This window comes from Microtus ochrogaster, chromosome 15, assembly GCF_000317375.1.
Source record: "Microtus ochrogaster isolate Prairie Vole_2 chromosome 15, MicOch1.0, whole genome shotgun sequence".
NCBI lineage: Eukaryota > Metazoa > Chordata > Mammalia > Rodentia > Cricetidae > Microtus > Microtus ochrogaster.
Window position 1 is genome coordinate 42,281,413 of NC_022017.1, and position 15,270 is coordinate 42,296,682.

A 15,270-nucleotide genomic window follows, 5' to 3' on the forward strand; every position below is an offset into this window, starting at 1 on the left:
GAGAGAGAGAGAGAGAGAGAGAGATTAGTTTGCTGATATTTAGAACCCTCACAGTACAGTGAGGTAATGGCAATTTCCTTGAGCAAGTGACTGTGGATAACAACATTTGCAGCGAGGAAGTATACTCAGGTTCCGAACACTCTTATTTTCTATGTGAAATCAGAAAATCAGTTCAAGTAGCGTTCCTTTTTTATTTTACTTTCATAAGAGAACAAGCAAAATTTCAAATCCATTTTTGTTCCACAGAAGCACATTTGATTACAGAACAAACCAGTTGGCTTCTCCTCGGCCTTCATTCCCTCTGTTCTAGGAGGGAAAGGAGCCTGAAGTTTCCTGTATAAATCACCACAGCCAAACTCAAAAGCCGAACAGAAATAAGCTCCACCACAGCCAAACCCATCAGTTAGCTTCCTAGTCTGGGTAAGCTCTCTAGCCTTTAGAGCCTTGCTCCGCCTCATATACCTCCTCCCCTCCACTCCTCCTAGGGTACAGGGAGGTGGGGAACCATCCTACATCCCCTCTCCTCCACTCCTCCTAGAGTACAGGGGAGTGGGGAGCTTTCCCATTCACTATGCCTGCTCCACAGACAAGCTGAGCTACGGGGCAAACTGGATATGACAAGCACTGACCTTCATCACACCTCACTTGAAGGACAACTGTGTTCACCTCAGAGGGCGATGCACGGCTCTCACATAACGCTTAGCACACAGAATGGTTTAGTAAGGACTTGCCATCATTCATTTTTCTATTACTTGAGGGCTAGTCATTTAGAAATCAGAACTAAACCGCAGTTCCTGTAGCACATCACTGAATAGTATTTGGTTCCTCTGTGGCGTTCAGAAGGCACACAGGTGAGGATTATCTAGTGGTCCAGGACCTTTAGGAAAAGCAACACCATAACTGGGTCATGATGTGCCTGCTTCACCCAGAGCAGTGTTTTAATTAACAAGAGTGTCAAAAGTGAATTCACGAAGGCTTAACTCCAGCTTCGTTAAGTTGTCGCCTCCCTTTGCTCTGGAGTGGCAAAATCCAAGTTCTGCCCATCAATCTAGTTATTATTTCCAGCCTCTCCCAGCTGAGCCCCAAGCCCACATTAGGTTGAGGAGCAGGTAAGACAGAGGTGACACTACAAAGGGGACAACTGTCTATTCTTTCTCTTTCCCCCTTTGTCCCCCACAGGAGTGCACAGTGCACAGGAGGCTGAGCTCTGGTGTGGCTCTCAGTGTGCCAGAGAGAAGGACTGGGTCTTCAGGGAGGTGCTCCTTCCCGGGGGAGCTTCCTGAGGCATGCTGGGACTCTTTCTAGAGAGAGCAGCTTCTGAATTTGGCTCAGCAGTCTTTCCTCCTTCAACACCCCTTCTTTTCTCATTCTGTACACACCGAGAGCTGGCGAAACTCACACTCCCAAGCTGCACATGACGTTCTTATTTCCACGACAGAAACAAGGACGGCAGACGAGGAGCTCCAAAGAGACAGAAGGCGCAAGAACTGACAAAAACATCAGAGAACATCAGAGACAGAGGCAAGGGCTGAAAGCGGCACAGCTTTTACTGGAAACAAAGGACAGGGAGGCACACGAGTCAGAAAAGGGTTCTTGGCTCTCTTCTGCAGTCAGAACCTGAGGTCATCACAGCAACACGACAGTTGAGAAAGGCTTAGCTTAAGAAGTTTCTGGTGGCAGATTCTCGGCCCACGCTGAGACACGGAGTAGGGAGAAAGGGTTTACTGTGCTATAAACCACCTTTAATCTCAACCGATAAAACCAGAGACACACATCTAAATTCAAAAGGGTAAACAAAGAAAAAAAAAACGGGAAACAAAAAAAAAGCCCGCCCGAAAAAACAAAAAAAAACAAAAAAAAAAAAACGAAAAAACCCCAAAAAAAAAAAAGGGAAAAAAAATGGAAACCAAAAAAAAAAGCCAAAGGGGGGGGCAAAACCCAAATCAAACTAAAGGTTGGGTTTTTTTTTTAACAAGTATAACCTCATGAACAACACTTATCTGGTATAGAACTATGTTTTGTTTCAGAAAGCCAATCCAGTCATATGAAGTGATTTTCACACGAAAGTACAAGACTTAAACTTTTGCCCTAGGTTAGTAATATAAACACCACAGAAATTAATCCACTGGGGGAAATGTAAGCCAAAACAATGAGACACCACTGCACACCCACTACAGTGGCTACAGTAAGAAGGACAGGCAGTAACAAGTGCTGGCTGAGGACGTGGAGCAATTGGAACCCTCAGACACTGCTGGTGGAAATGTAAAATGGCGCCGCCACTGTGGGAAACAGCCTGGCAGTTCCTAAAAGGGATAAACATAAGAGTTACCATATGACCCAGTAATTACACTCTGAGATAAACACCACAAGAAATGAAAACGAAAACTCATGTCTACTTGTACACAAACATTCAGGCAGCATTATTCATCACAGGCAAAAGAGAAAAACAAGCAAGATGACCACCAACGCATGAGTGGATAAAGGTGACATGTGTGTACAATGGATTAAGAGGCATGAAAGGGAGTAAGTGTGGATACATGCTTCAACATGGATGAAACTGGAAAGGAAAGCATCATGCTGAATCAAAGGAGCCAGACAAACCAGACCACATGAACATACTTGTATGCAAAATCCCAAACAGCAAGTCTACAGAGAAAGAACTTCCATGTGCAGTTGCTGGAGTTGGGGGAGGTTGGAAAAACATGGGAAGTGAATACTAATAGAGGTTTTTTTTTCTTTTGCTACACTTGTCAAAATGGTTGCACAGCTGTGTAAACATGTGGAAGTCAGTGGACACTCCGAACACGTGAATTCTATACTATGTGATTCTATCAATAAAGCTGACCCAGAAGACTCATAGGACATAAGAGGAAAGATGACATGTAATGCATGGTCCCATCATCATCCAAACTTTGGAGAGGGAAGAATCTATAGCAATCAGTCACTGAGTTGCTTATACAGAAGCTTCAAGTAAGCACCAACAGGAGTTGCTCTAATGAATAAAGTAAGGCAAAAGCTCTGTGAAGAACACTCTTAGATCTGGTTTGCTTTCACAGTGATTTCTTGGTTAGTATTGGCAACAAATATGCTAGCTTAACTCCCAAACCCCCACATTTCTTAGATTCCTTTACCCCTGGTCCCTTTACCATCACCAAGATCACTAGAGACAATCCAACATATAGGCAAAACACATCCTGGCATATCTTTAAAACCTGCCTGCACGTCCTAAAGAGAATATGTCTTTTGCTTGTTATTTGTAAAATTTTATTCCAAATCTCCTTATAGGATTGACTGAATTCTTATCTCCTATTGTAAACTTAACCACTTGATACTGTTTCATAATTACATCAAACTCTGGGCTGGGAGTCTATCAATTGAAACTGGAAAATAAGAATTAAAAAAGTCAGTCAATATTAAAAAAATACCAACTAACATTTGTGGCATGTATTTATATTTTGTTTGTTTTTATGATAATCTCTTAGCAGCTAATACTTTAAACGAACCAGTAAATGTTTAAATGCAAACCACAGTGTTTATGTATGTGCCAAGATTATGAACAGATAATATGCAAACAGAAAGTTATGACTACCATTGCCATCCTCTTGGGATGAACAGGTGATGACACCTGTTGAAAGGTTTTGTTCTAGTTTTATGTCTTCCTCCCTCTCTCCTTCCCAGAACTGTACACCACAATTCTGCTTTGCATTTATTCAAACATTTACTGCCTATTTGTATCACCAGACTATAATTTCCATGAAGGCAGGGCTAATATTTTCTTCTGCTTATTGAATAAAGGCACAATGATTGCCTGTGGTTGGGCACTTCTCTATGTACTACAGCAGGAAGCATGAACCTGGAGTAAGGGGAGCCATCAGCTGGAAGATGCAGGCATTCAGGCTATAAAAGCCATGTACCTGATCAGGACTGCTACACTGTGCTTCTCACTTCAGGCTTCCCTGGAGTTTCGTGGTGGAAAGGTGGTCAGTCTAGCACACGACAGCCCACCCTGTCTGAGAATTGCCTGCTTTGTGTCTGGGTGGATACTATGGCACCACACATCCATCACATGGCCCTGTCTCCTTGGCCATAGTTGTTAGGACCACAGGGATTTCTGACCTACGCCATACCAACCAATTTCCTTCTGAGAAGCTGAAACTGGGACTGAGATATTTCAACTCAGTATGGATTCTTTAGCTGAACTGAAAGAGGACAGAGAACCTGGAGTGGTAAGAGGAAGCCATCTTTCGCCAGATGGCCGGGGAGGCTGGTTTACAGAGAAATGAAGAAGCACTATATGGAAAAAATACAGGTGTTCTAGTGTGGTGACGTTTCACTTGTGTTTTAATAAATCAAGCTTCCCTGAAGATCAGAGAGAAAAACAGTCCCAATCCTACTGGTCAGCCTTACAGACCTGGCAGTTGTGACACACACACACCTTTAGTCCCAGCAGCCACACTAGGTAGCCATGAAAATGGGGCAGCAGTGGTGCATGTCTTTAATCCCAGCCCTAGAGGGGAACATAAGACAGGAGGAGACAGCTCTCAGACACAGCCTCATTCTGAGATTCCTGGAGGCAGAATAGCCATTTCAGACTGAGATAGAGGGAAGAGCCAGTGGCTGGCTGCTTTGCTTTTCTGACCTTCAGGTTGAACCCCAATATCCGTCTCTGGGTTTTTATTAATCATGTTACATTCTAGAAAGAGATAATTTCTATTTCTAATGCCTGCTTTAATCCCTTATGAGAAAAAACTATTTGCCCCAAATGTTTACTTAAATTTGTAATTTTGTTTTACTAAAGTCAACCTGTGTTGGTACCTTTTTGCTTTTAATAACAACTTTGAGACATGTCTAGTTGTTCTGAATATTAAGACCCACATTCTCACCATTTTTATAGCACAGACTTAAGGTCTATTACCAGAGAGTGTAATTTTCCTCAATGCCATGACAACACTGCAGCTGTAGTTCTAATATTATGCGTCTCGGGTGTTTACCTAGAACTTTCTTGCTTTCTTCACTAGGGATTTTCTAATAGAGCCTCATTTTATTCAAAGGTAGAATGTCAAAACCCAGCATTCCTTAAACTTCACACACAATACTATCATATGCATACAGCAGCTTTTGTGGCCAGTTTGCATGCAGGGTAGAAAATAATTCCTCTTATAAACGTCAATGGCGTATTTGCACTCATAGACAAGAAGGCTTTGATAGTAAATGCTTTGAAACACAGCAATTGGGCAGCTAGTCTGATTAACAACTGTTGACTGGAGAAGCTAGAACTTGAACTCACCTGAAATAAAAGAACAGCTCTTAGCTTGGACTCAAGAAACTTGACCTGTACATTCGGGTGAGTGGGAAGAGATCTAGTCTACAGAGAGATCGATAGTAGCACACCCACAGACATCTGGTGCTTTCCATGTCTATCACTTCAAGGAGTAGCTTGACTTTTTTTTTTTTGCCTTGTAAGAGCTTGCAGTTAACCCTAGAAACCAGACAGGGACCAGGAGACCACACCTTACTTGGATGGGAGGCATCTAAACCACCTCTGGTAGGCCAGAGTGCTGGATGTGAGAGAATAAGCGGCAGGTGAGTACGAATACAGGCAGAGAAGGGATCCAGGGATGGAGGGGTATGTATTAACATCCAGTGTTCCCAAACAACTGTGCAAACAAGGCACGCTGGACAAGTACCTGTAGATTTCCTCCAAGAACCTCCCCCAAATTTCTTGCATTCTGATTTTTCTAGAAAGTCCCATCCTGTTCAACAAATATTTACTGGGGACACAGTAAGTTTTAGACACTGCTATAGACAGAAAAGTACAAAGAACGAATTAAGATAACAGTATTTATCCTAAAGAATCACCCAGCAATGAAGCCTCAAGCCTTGACCGATAAAGAACTTTACCAACAAAAGCTGAGAGAAGCATTGCAGACACAAAGGTAACGGCCCTGGGAAAGGGCTATGGCACAGTGAGAGAGGACATTTGAGAAATACCAGAGGAGCAGAAGGATGGATTGCAGTTCCTGGGAGTGGAGGACAAAGGCTGGACTAGTCATGACCAGAATGATGACCCACTTATGTGGGCAATGCAGGAAGGAAAAAGGGACATGATGACCCTGAGATGCTCCGGAGATATCCCAAAGGCGAGAGAACGAAGACCTCATTCAGGAGCATGAAGGTGGAATGGGCGCTAAAGCCATGGTAACCACTGAAATGAACAGGCAGGGACAGGACAAAGAAGGGTAAATGTCCAGAAAGAGAATCCCGAACAACCGTGTTTGAAGTATGGGTGCAGGAGTGGAGAAGGAATCCACAGGAGAACACAAGAAGGGAGTGAGAACACTGCCATCAAGAGAATCAGCACAGTGGTGCACACCTCTAGTCTCGAATACTTAGAGGGCTGGAGAAGGGATACAGTCTGAGCCCAGGAGTTAGAAATCAGTATGGACAACATAGTGAGACCCTCCCTCAAAACACCACCAACAAACCCAAGAGCACTGACTGGAAACACTGAGGTGATGGAGAGAGTCTGAGTTAGCAGAGGGCGGAAGCTTGGGCCAGATGCAGCCAAGAAGTGTTTCCTGAGACGTTTCACTGAATGGTGGAGGCTCTCAGAAGTCTGTAGTTCAAGAAAAAAATGAACGTAGGGAGTATCTCTGGTAAGACCTCTCCTTTGAGGGGAAGGAAGAGGGACAGCCCCAGCTACACAAGAATAACCTCTGCTGCCTTTTCTTTCTGAAGGAGAGACTTGAGTGGCTGTGCAGGCAGAGAGAACAGGCAACTGCAGGTAATGGTGAGAGAAGGCTTTCTGAGTTAGGGCATCTATCTGAACAATGCTTGGCTTCTGCTGTCTCTTGCCAGGAGAGCTGTGGAAAGACAGGGGTCTGCGGAAGTAAGTCAGCAGCAGCAGGTACATGGCAATGTGGCATGAAACTCACAGCAAATCCAGAGATGTAAATTCTATACTGTATTGATTTCAAGGTTTCTTACATGACTGGTAAAATCCTACAGATGAAGGACATATGTGGTGGGGTTAGAGGAAGGTCACCCAACACCTGATGTTTTGGGATAAATAATCATTGCACAGAGAAGACTTTCTTGGGATACAAAGGAACGAGAATTGCACCTGAATTCCAGCTTTGCTGCAAATTGACCCTTGGCTTTGGGCAACGTCTTCTGGCAATGGTATAGGTCTCAGTTTCTTCCCCTACCACATGGAAGGAACTGACACCACAGCAAGGCTTAGTGAGGCGTGGGCCACTCAGAGATGTGAAAGTGTCTGAACAATCTGAAAACAAATTGGGCAGTTATTACAGACTCCCCCTTCCCCTCCTTTTCTCCTGTTCTTACTGATCATTAGCATTAGCCTTCTATTAGCACGACAGCTTTCAGCTTGACTGATAACTTCCTTTGCTTCCAGATAGTTTGTGATCTTGAGAAAGGGTTAGGAGGTTACATGTTGGCAGGGGAGTCAGGGCATTTAGTTCTCCTGGGCACTGGAAGGCAGGGAACAAATACTGTGGGGGGAGTTGTGTGTCAATGGGCAATGGGGACTATGGAATGACACTTAGAGGAACATCCCAATGGTTAAGGACTCAAGTTACCAAACATGTAATCCTGAGCAACTCCAGTTCACTAAACTCCAGTCAGTTCATCTCTGCAATGGGACTAGCTGGAACAATAACATGTACCCTTAAGATGCTGTAAGGATTAAAACACTTTGTGTATATGTGTATGCATGCATGCGTGTACAGAGAATTCCTAGACTGTTATAAGTGCTCCATAAATGGCAGCTACTACCAATTATGCGTGTTCTTACACACTGGGGTGGTTTACTGATATTCACTGTGCCGGACAATGCTAAAAGCTTTATAGGGAGAATGAGGCCTGAAATAAAATGCACATTGCTACTCAGTCTCTAGGAGAAGGCAGATGAGATCTACCTTTTTCTTTGGATTGTCAGGGTATAAAACCATTCTCAGCAACTATGGACACTTAGGAACTATGGGGAAGGAATGGGAAAGATGGACAGATGCAAAGCTCGCGTGTTAGAAACACAATTCCCAATGTAACGCTGTGGATAGCTGAGGCACCAACAAGTTCCTAGGTCAGGGGAGTCCTGTCCCCATGAGTGATCAATGTCCTTTTCATAGGAGTGGGTTATTTCTTGAACACAGGCAGAGTGAGTGACTTAGCGGTAGAGAACTTGGGTTTGATGCCCACCAGCAGCAGCAACATCATTACCACCACCACCAGCAGCCACTGTGAGATGCCCCTTCTGTTTCTTGTTCTTTTGAATTTTACCATCAGATGACACCGTCTAATGGTCCTTGCCAGGTTCTAGCACCTTGACATTAGATCAACTACCCAGTCATGGAATTCTGTTGCAATGATACAAAACAGACTAAGAAGATGCCGAGAGTTGCTAACTGAGGTGCTAGGAAAGTCAAAATAGACACAGGGTTATCCTGGAAGTATTGGATGTGGTGAAGCCTTCTTGAAAGAGCCCTGTGCCATACCTTTTAACACTTTTGTTGAGATAGGGTCCCCTACAGCCAACGCTGGCCTGGAATTCCTTCTGTAGCTGAGGATGACCTTCATCCTCCTGCCTCCACCTCCCAAGTGGAACACTACCATGCCTGTTTTATGTGGTGCTGGGGACTGAGCCCAGGGCATCATGCATCTATATAAGCACTCTAGCAACTGAGCTACACTGTCAGCCTGACGCCATTTGGTCTTACTCCACATTCTGGTATACTGGTTCTCTGCACCTGGAAAGTGGCAATGGACATTATATCTTGAGTTTGCTAACAAAGATTACTCAAGGCACACATCTGTTGCCTTCCAGAGCAAACCATATCCACTCTTGATTCAGGCTAATTTTAACAGCACGTTCTTCTGATCTAGTTCAATTGATACTTGCCACAATACATGGGAATTCATTTGTCTTAGGTCCTAACTATATTTAGAACTCTTTTCACACTGCATCACTCAAACAGATGCCTGGACAGCTGTTGTGACTTCTTTCCTAGAATCTCACTAAGATGTAGATTTCAGTAGGTTTTTAAAAATAGACGACCCAGGTGTTAGCTCTGAGTCAATTAGTACACCAGCTATAAAGATAATGCTGTGAGGGAAACGGGGTTCTCATCAATCTATTTTCACTTGGTTGTATCCCCCCCCACACCAAAATAAAAATCAACTTCTCCTTGACTATTATACCATAGTCTTGGTTACTGTTGATTATTGTTGTAATATTATCACAGAATGAAATGATCCAATAGGCCCTTTCTAGAGAGTTCCGTCTTAATAATACTTACTGGGTACTGTGCAAACGGTCTGCAAATGCTTTCAAAACGCAGTATAATGTTTTCTTTCAGGAGAATTAAGATACTGAAGCCAACTTGAATAGCTTGACTCTAATGTTAGAAGTCACAGAGACAGCTGACTGACGTATCCTGGGGTCTGAGCAGTGCTGGGCAAAGATGGAACAGTTCTAGTCCACGTCCTCACTTCTGAAACAAGGCTAAGCACCAAACAATACTTTTTCATATGTGAAACCTTTATGCACTTTCATATGTAATTACACTTTATCTTTGGGTCTTTTCAATCATACTGATCTTCACAAACATCAACTAAGCAGTAGCTCGGTGGCCACAATTACTAAGAGGCACAGTAGTGGCTGAAGCCAGGCCTTCAAAGTTCAATGGTTTTGTAATTAAAAACAATAGCAGCATCAGTAGTTGATAACTGCAATGCATTTGCCACGTGTGAGGTACTGGAGAGTTGATGTAATTATTGTAACTCTGTGATGTAGATAGTATTACTGTGGGTGGAATATCATACACCATGAAACTGTTTCATGTACAAATTATTAAAAATATTGCATAAAATTTATCTTTGGCCCACGTGTATATAGTATATACTGAGCAAAAATGTTAATGAATTTTATTTTGAAACTTGGAATTTATCACATTATATACATGTAACAAATGATATCTGAAAAAATCCCCCAACACTTGAGTCTTTTGGATGAAAGATACTTAGCCTGTGCTGCTGCCACTTAGAGAGGCTGAAAGCAAGATCACAGAGAGCTAAAGTAATATTCCCACACTAACACTGCTGTCATGAAGCAAGGTTTAAGCCAGGCACTGGCTCTATGCTTGCTCTTTCAACAGTTCTGCTAGACTGACCTCCCACAATAGCACAGCTGCGCTCATCAAAATCTCTCAGTTCCCTTCCATGACTCAGGCAAAATTACTTGCAAGCAGCCAGAATCCAGCCAAGGCTGCCCAAGAGGCTCCATGCCGCTACACTCATGTGTGTAACACAGGTCCCGAATGCTGTGGCCTCCTGCCCTCGCACAATGGCAGATCCTCTGAAGATGTGGGCAGGTTAGTATTATTCTTGCTGCCTAAGCTTTGGGTGTCACACAGGTGGTGCAGGAGAACTGTATGCTGAAGTGGACTTTGGAAATGACCAAGTCTTCATCAGGGAGAATGGAGTACTGACCTGTTCTGGGTTATATCTCTATCTCTCTTAAAAAACAAAAGCGACAATCTGAAGAGATAAACAACTGATTATTACATCAAGGGAACTAGCATCCCCTATACAACCTCCTAATCACATAGAACCTGTAATTTAGAAACAGGTTTTGTTCAGCTACAGTGTTCTGAAAACTTTAATCAGCAGTGAATATTTAAAAAGCATCATTCCAATTTCCACTTTCTCTAGGAAACTGAGAGCAGCAGACAGGACAAGGCATTTGCTCTCCAGCCAGGGCCTACAAAAGGAAGCAGATCACTCATGTAACTGATTTCTGGCCCCACTAGTTCTGAGTGTGCTGAGCCACACAGAGGATGTCCTGGACGTGCAGCAGAGCCCGTGGGGATTTCTGTATTCCCTTCAGGACACTCCACCATGCTTGCTGGATAACACAATGAGTGGTATTTTAGACGCTTAGTGACTGTGATGGGTAATCTTCATTGTCAACTTCATTTGACTCAGAATCACCATGGAAACACACCTTTGAGTGTATCTATGGGGGTGTTTCCAAAAAGATTTAACTTAGAAGCAAAGATTCACCCTGAATGTGGACGCCACCACTCCAAGGGGACCGGTGTTGAGTACCAGCAGTTAGATCTCCCTGCTTCCCGACTGTGGGCACAACGGAGCCAGCTGTGCTCCTGCTGCCATGGCTTCTCCATTATGAGAACCCTTCCGTCCTTCAGATCTGTTTGTCAGGTATTCTGTCTTAGCTACGAGAATGGTAACTAATACAGTGACCAAGCTTGGGTTTTTGCCTTAGCAGCTAAACTGGTAGGCAGCTCAACCTCAAACATTCTTCTTCAACAATGAAACACCATCAGAATCATACATCAGGCTGGGCCCTGCTCATGGCTCTAGAGTAAACGACCCATCCTGCTGCAGGGCCCACTCTGCACTGTGAGGGGAAATAGCTTACTAGATCACACCCACAGACTTGAAGGAAGAAAGTCTGTCACTGGCGTCACTGGCCAAAAGCTCAGAGTCCTTGAAAGCCATTTAAATATGCTTACGATCATCACAAAGATTGTAGGTAAGGAGCAGAGCTGAGATTGCATTGACTCAGTCCTGGTACCCCAGCAGGTTTCTTCCTAGAAAATGACTAGGGTCTCCTGCAGATGAGCTACTGTGAGGAAGACTATGGGTTTGTAAGGCAGGATCTGGAGGAGAGCATGCACTTGAGAAATTATTAAATTTACACATTTACTTTATCCAAATATAGTCACAAATTAACTATAATTATAATGAGATGTCCTTCACCAACTTGGATTTTCTGTTTCTAATTATTTCTAACTAAAAGTGTTACCTCAATTAGTCAACAAGTTGCTACTAAATCAGGTGCCTTAAATAAGTAATCTACATAATTTACGGGCTTTCTCCCGTCAGTATCCCAAACAAGAACTAAAAGCATACAAGGGGGAAAAAGTATAGCTAGAATAAATCATCAGTCCTGGTTTATAATATAATCAGCTGAACTTTAAACAGAACCTTTTTATTTTAAAGTAAGTTTAGCACAATCATTTCTAAATGGTTTTTTTCTAATACTGTGTGCAATAAATAAAAGGCAATCTGCAATGCTCATATTGTTAAAAAGAAAACCCCGATTGTTAAGAATGGCTGCAGTCACCCGACCGCACTGTTTCAAAAAGCAGTGTGCACAAAGGCTAACAAAACGTTAAGTGGAAGAGCACAGGGGCTTAGCAGACGCCGCAAGCACAGGGCACCTCCGGGATCTACAAACATTTCTGGCAATCAAAGCCAGTCCCCCAATTTGTAAAGGCCATCTCTGAGGAAGCCCTGGGCCTAGTTCTCTCTCCTCAGCCAAGGAGAAAGTTTATCAGGAACTCTTACCCAGGATGGGAAGGGTTAACTCTTGCCTAGCTCACAGTATCCATGTTCCTGCTTGTGCTACTAGGAAGGAAGTGCTGAAAAATTACCACTGACTGTGTCAACTGACAGCTCTGGGTGCTGGAGAAAAGGAGCCCTTCAACACTTCATCAGCAGCCACTAGATGAGGACAGAAAGATGGGTTCTGCCCTCGGGGAACTTATCTTGGGACAGGAAACAAGAAGTGACAAATGAGAGGGTGTGGTAGCTCATACCTGTAAAACTCAGCACTTGGGGGACGAGGCAGGACTGGTTTGAGTTCCAGGGCAGCCCAGCTACACAGCGAGGCCTTGTCTCAAAAAAACAAAAACATAAAGATAAACAACAACAACAAACAAGCTCGCTCTTCCTCTGTCCTACACTCGGCATTAATTTGAGGATGGGGCCAATAACTATACTGAGTTTACCAAGTCATATCTCTCCTAGTACGCTGCTTTCATAAGGACAGATACCTTTACAGCCGATGAAAGACAGGACTTTAGTCAAAGGGGGAAAAGTGGATACTGGAAAATGTCACAAGCAATCCATCTCCTGAGATGGCAGGTGAGCACGGAGAGCAGCCAGCACTGCACACGTGCACACTTATTTCCTCACAAGGTTGGATGACGCATGGGTTATTTTTAAAAATTATATGCTAGGATTTCAAGCTGACTAGTGAGGAAGCTCACAGCAGTTTCTCTGTCTTGTTAAATGTCTGATATTCATGCCAATCAGAAGTGCCCTAACCTAGGACCTCTACCTTGCATCGGATGCAAACTTAAGCAGCTTTGACACGGCTTAGTCCTGTCTCCAGACTTCATTCTCTCCCCTAACAAAATGCTTGTATCACAACAGACTCTGCTATACATTTATTTGAGAGAAGTCCTAGACTGGTCCTAGAACTCCAGTAATGAGACTGTCTCACGAGGAAGCTACTTTTCTAACGTCAGCATAGAAAATGTTAGGGCTCCCGCTGCCCCCACCAAGCATGTGCCTCGCACAGGGGAAAACCCAAGCCTTGAGCTATCTCAGAGCCCCATCTGTTCTAACTGCCTCAAGCTACAGCTCAGCTCCCAGGTGCACCGAACCACATCTATCAAAATATTTACCCCTAAAATAGCTTTGTAATAAGAGTGGAATGTCTTTTTTGATGATTTCCTTTGAAAAATACATATGTATTTAACTGGCAACTCCAAACTTTCAGAGCGGGGAGATCCCATGAATCTACTTAGAAAAACCTCCTTCACACTGGTTACAGTGGCTCTTCCTTGGGCACTGACAAGCACAGTAGCTTAACATGGCTCACACACCCACACTTGACTGTGTTCTAACTCCAGTTCCATCTTGGCCCCCTTGTGCTGGTAAGAAGGATGGGGTGAGCCTTTCACAGAAATGACACACGAATGCTGGGAGCTGCCAGCGAAAGCTACAAGATCTCTGGCAGTTTCCTGGCAGGATCGGGTCAATCTCAGCATCTGGGGCTGTGATATGTATTACTTAAGGAGAAACCAAAACAACACCCAAAGGAAGAAAGAGAGGTCTTCCTGACTGAAGCAGAAGCATACCAAAATCTACCCACCTTTCAGCTTCAGCAAGGGCTGAGGAAATACCTCTACCATACTGTCAGCGCATAATCAGTTCCTGAAACAATGGCTCAGCATTTGAGTCACCCAGAGCATGGAGGGCAAGGGGAAAGGTCAGTTCCGGCATGCTTCACAAAAGCAAACAAGGAGCTGGAGCGGGAGCCAGCAATGTACAGGCCTTGGATCTGTGCTACTGCCAGGGCATGGCAAACACCCATTGGCTTCATCTACCCTTGTCTTCCGCCCTCAGGCTTCTCCAGCCTCCCCCAACTTCCTCTCCTCCAAAGGAACCAGAGAAGGGTGGGGAACAAACCTGAGAGGAGGGCCAGGAGACTGCTCCAGGACGCCCCTCCATGCCACTGGAGAACCCTAAAGATGGTGTAGTGTCTCTGGAACCACTTTAGAAATTCTCTTTCTCTTGGTACTTAAGTGAACACCTTTGCTTCTTCCCTCCACACAACACTCATCATTTCACTATAATCAATTAATATTGCACTACAATCAATTAAAACCTAGCAAGTATCTCTTGTGAAATGTGGCCCCTGATAATTTATTTTTAAGATCTCAAGTATGCTTATTTTTTGGATCCTCCTCTGCTATTATATCAAATAATTAAAGTTATATTCAAAATTGATTTAAAATATTTTTCTAGCCAAACATTTTTCAAAGAGTTTTTGCATTTTTTTGTCTTGGAATTATTTGGTGGCTGGTTATTCACTGAATTATAGTTTGCAGTGATGTCTCAGCAATCACAGCCGAGTTAAGCATTTAAAGACAATATTTTTGTTTATAAATTTGTAGCAAACCTACACCTAAGCCTGTGCTAGCTTTCATTTGGTCATCATACTCCTAATGTCTACGACATACCAGTGCTTGACTTGGGAGACAGAAAGGCCCCTGGAGAAGGCGAACAGCCCCTCCGCCTCCCGTGCGGGGACTAATGGGAAGGTGCAGAAGAAGAAAAGACTCCTGGATGAAGTGGTCACCAGAACCCATGCCACAGAGCCCCAAACTCAGCGGGACAGCAGACAGGACAGGTCAGCACACAACAATCCCTATGCCTGTCCAATGAGGGTCACAAAAATGCAGAGACACTTTCCATGCATTGGAGGGACCTATAGCCTTGGAGGACACAGATGCTGGCATATGGAGCATGAGACAGAAAGAGACACTTTCCATGCACTGGAGGGACCTATAGCCTTGGAGGGACCTATAGCCTTGGAGGGACCTATAGCCTTGGAGGATACAGGTGCTGGCATATGGAGCATGAGACAGAAAG

At 43.9% G+C, this 15,270-nt stretch overlaps 1 protein-coding gene across 5 annotated transcripts in view; it reads right to left on the minus strand.

The window, feature by feature from the left end:
• Positions 1 to 15,270, minus strand: part of Nsmce2 (NSE2 (MMS21) homolog, SMC5-SMC6 complex SUMO ligase) — a 208,979-nt gene that overhangs the window by 51,100 nt on the left and 142,609 nt on the right. Inside the window, exon 5 of one of the 5 annotated variants that reach the window (XM_013348927.2) lies at positions 1,961 to 2,303. The exons of the other annotated variants lie outside the window; for them this stretch is intronic. Coding sequence (XP_013204381.1) covers positions 2,302 to 2,303 — 2 coding nt within the window. The 3' untranslated portion in view covers positions 1,961 to 2,301. Of the gene's footprint in view, positions 1 to 1,960; positions 2,304 to 15,270 lie in introns of those variants that run through there. 5 annotated transcript variants of the gene reach the window in all.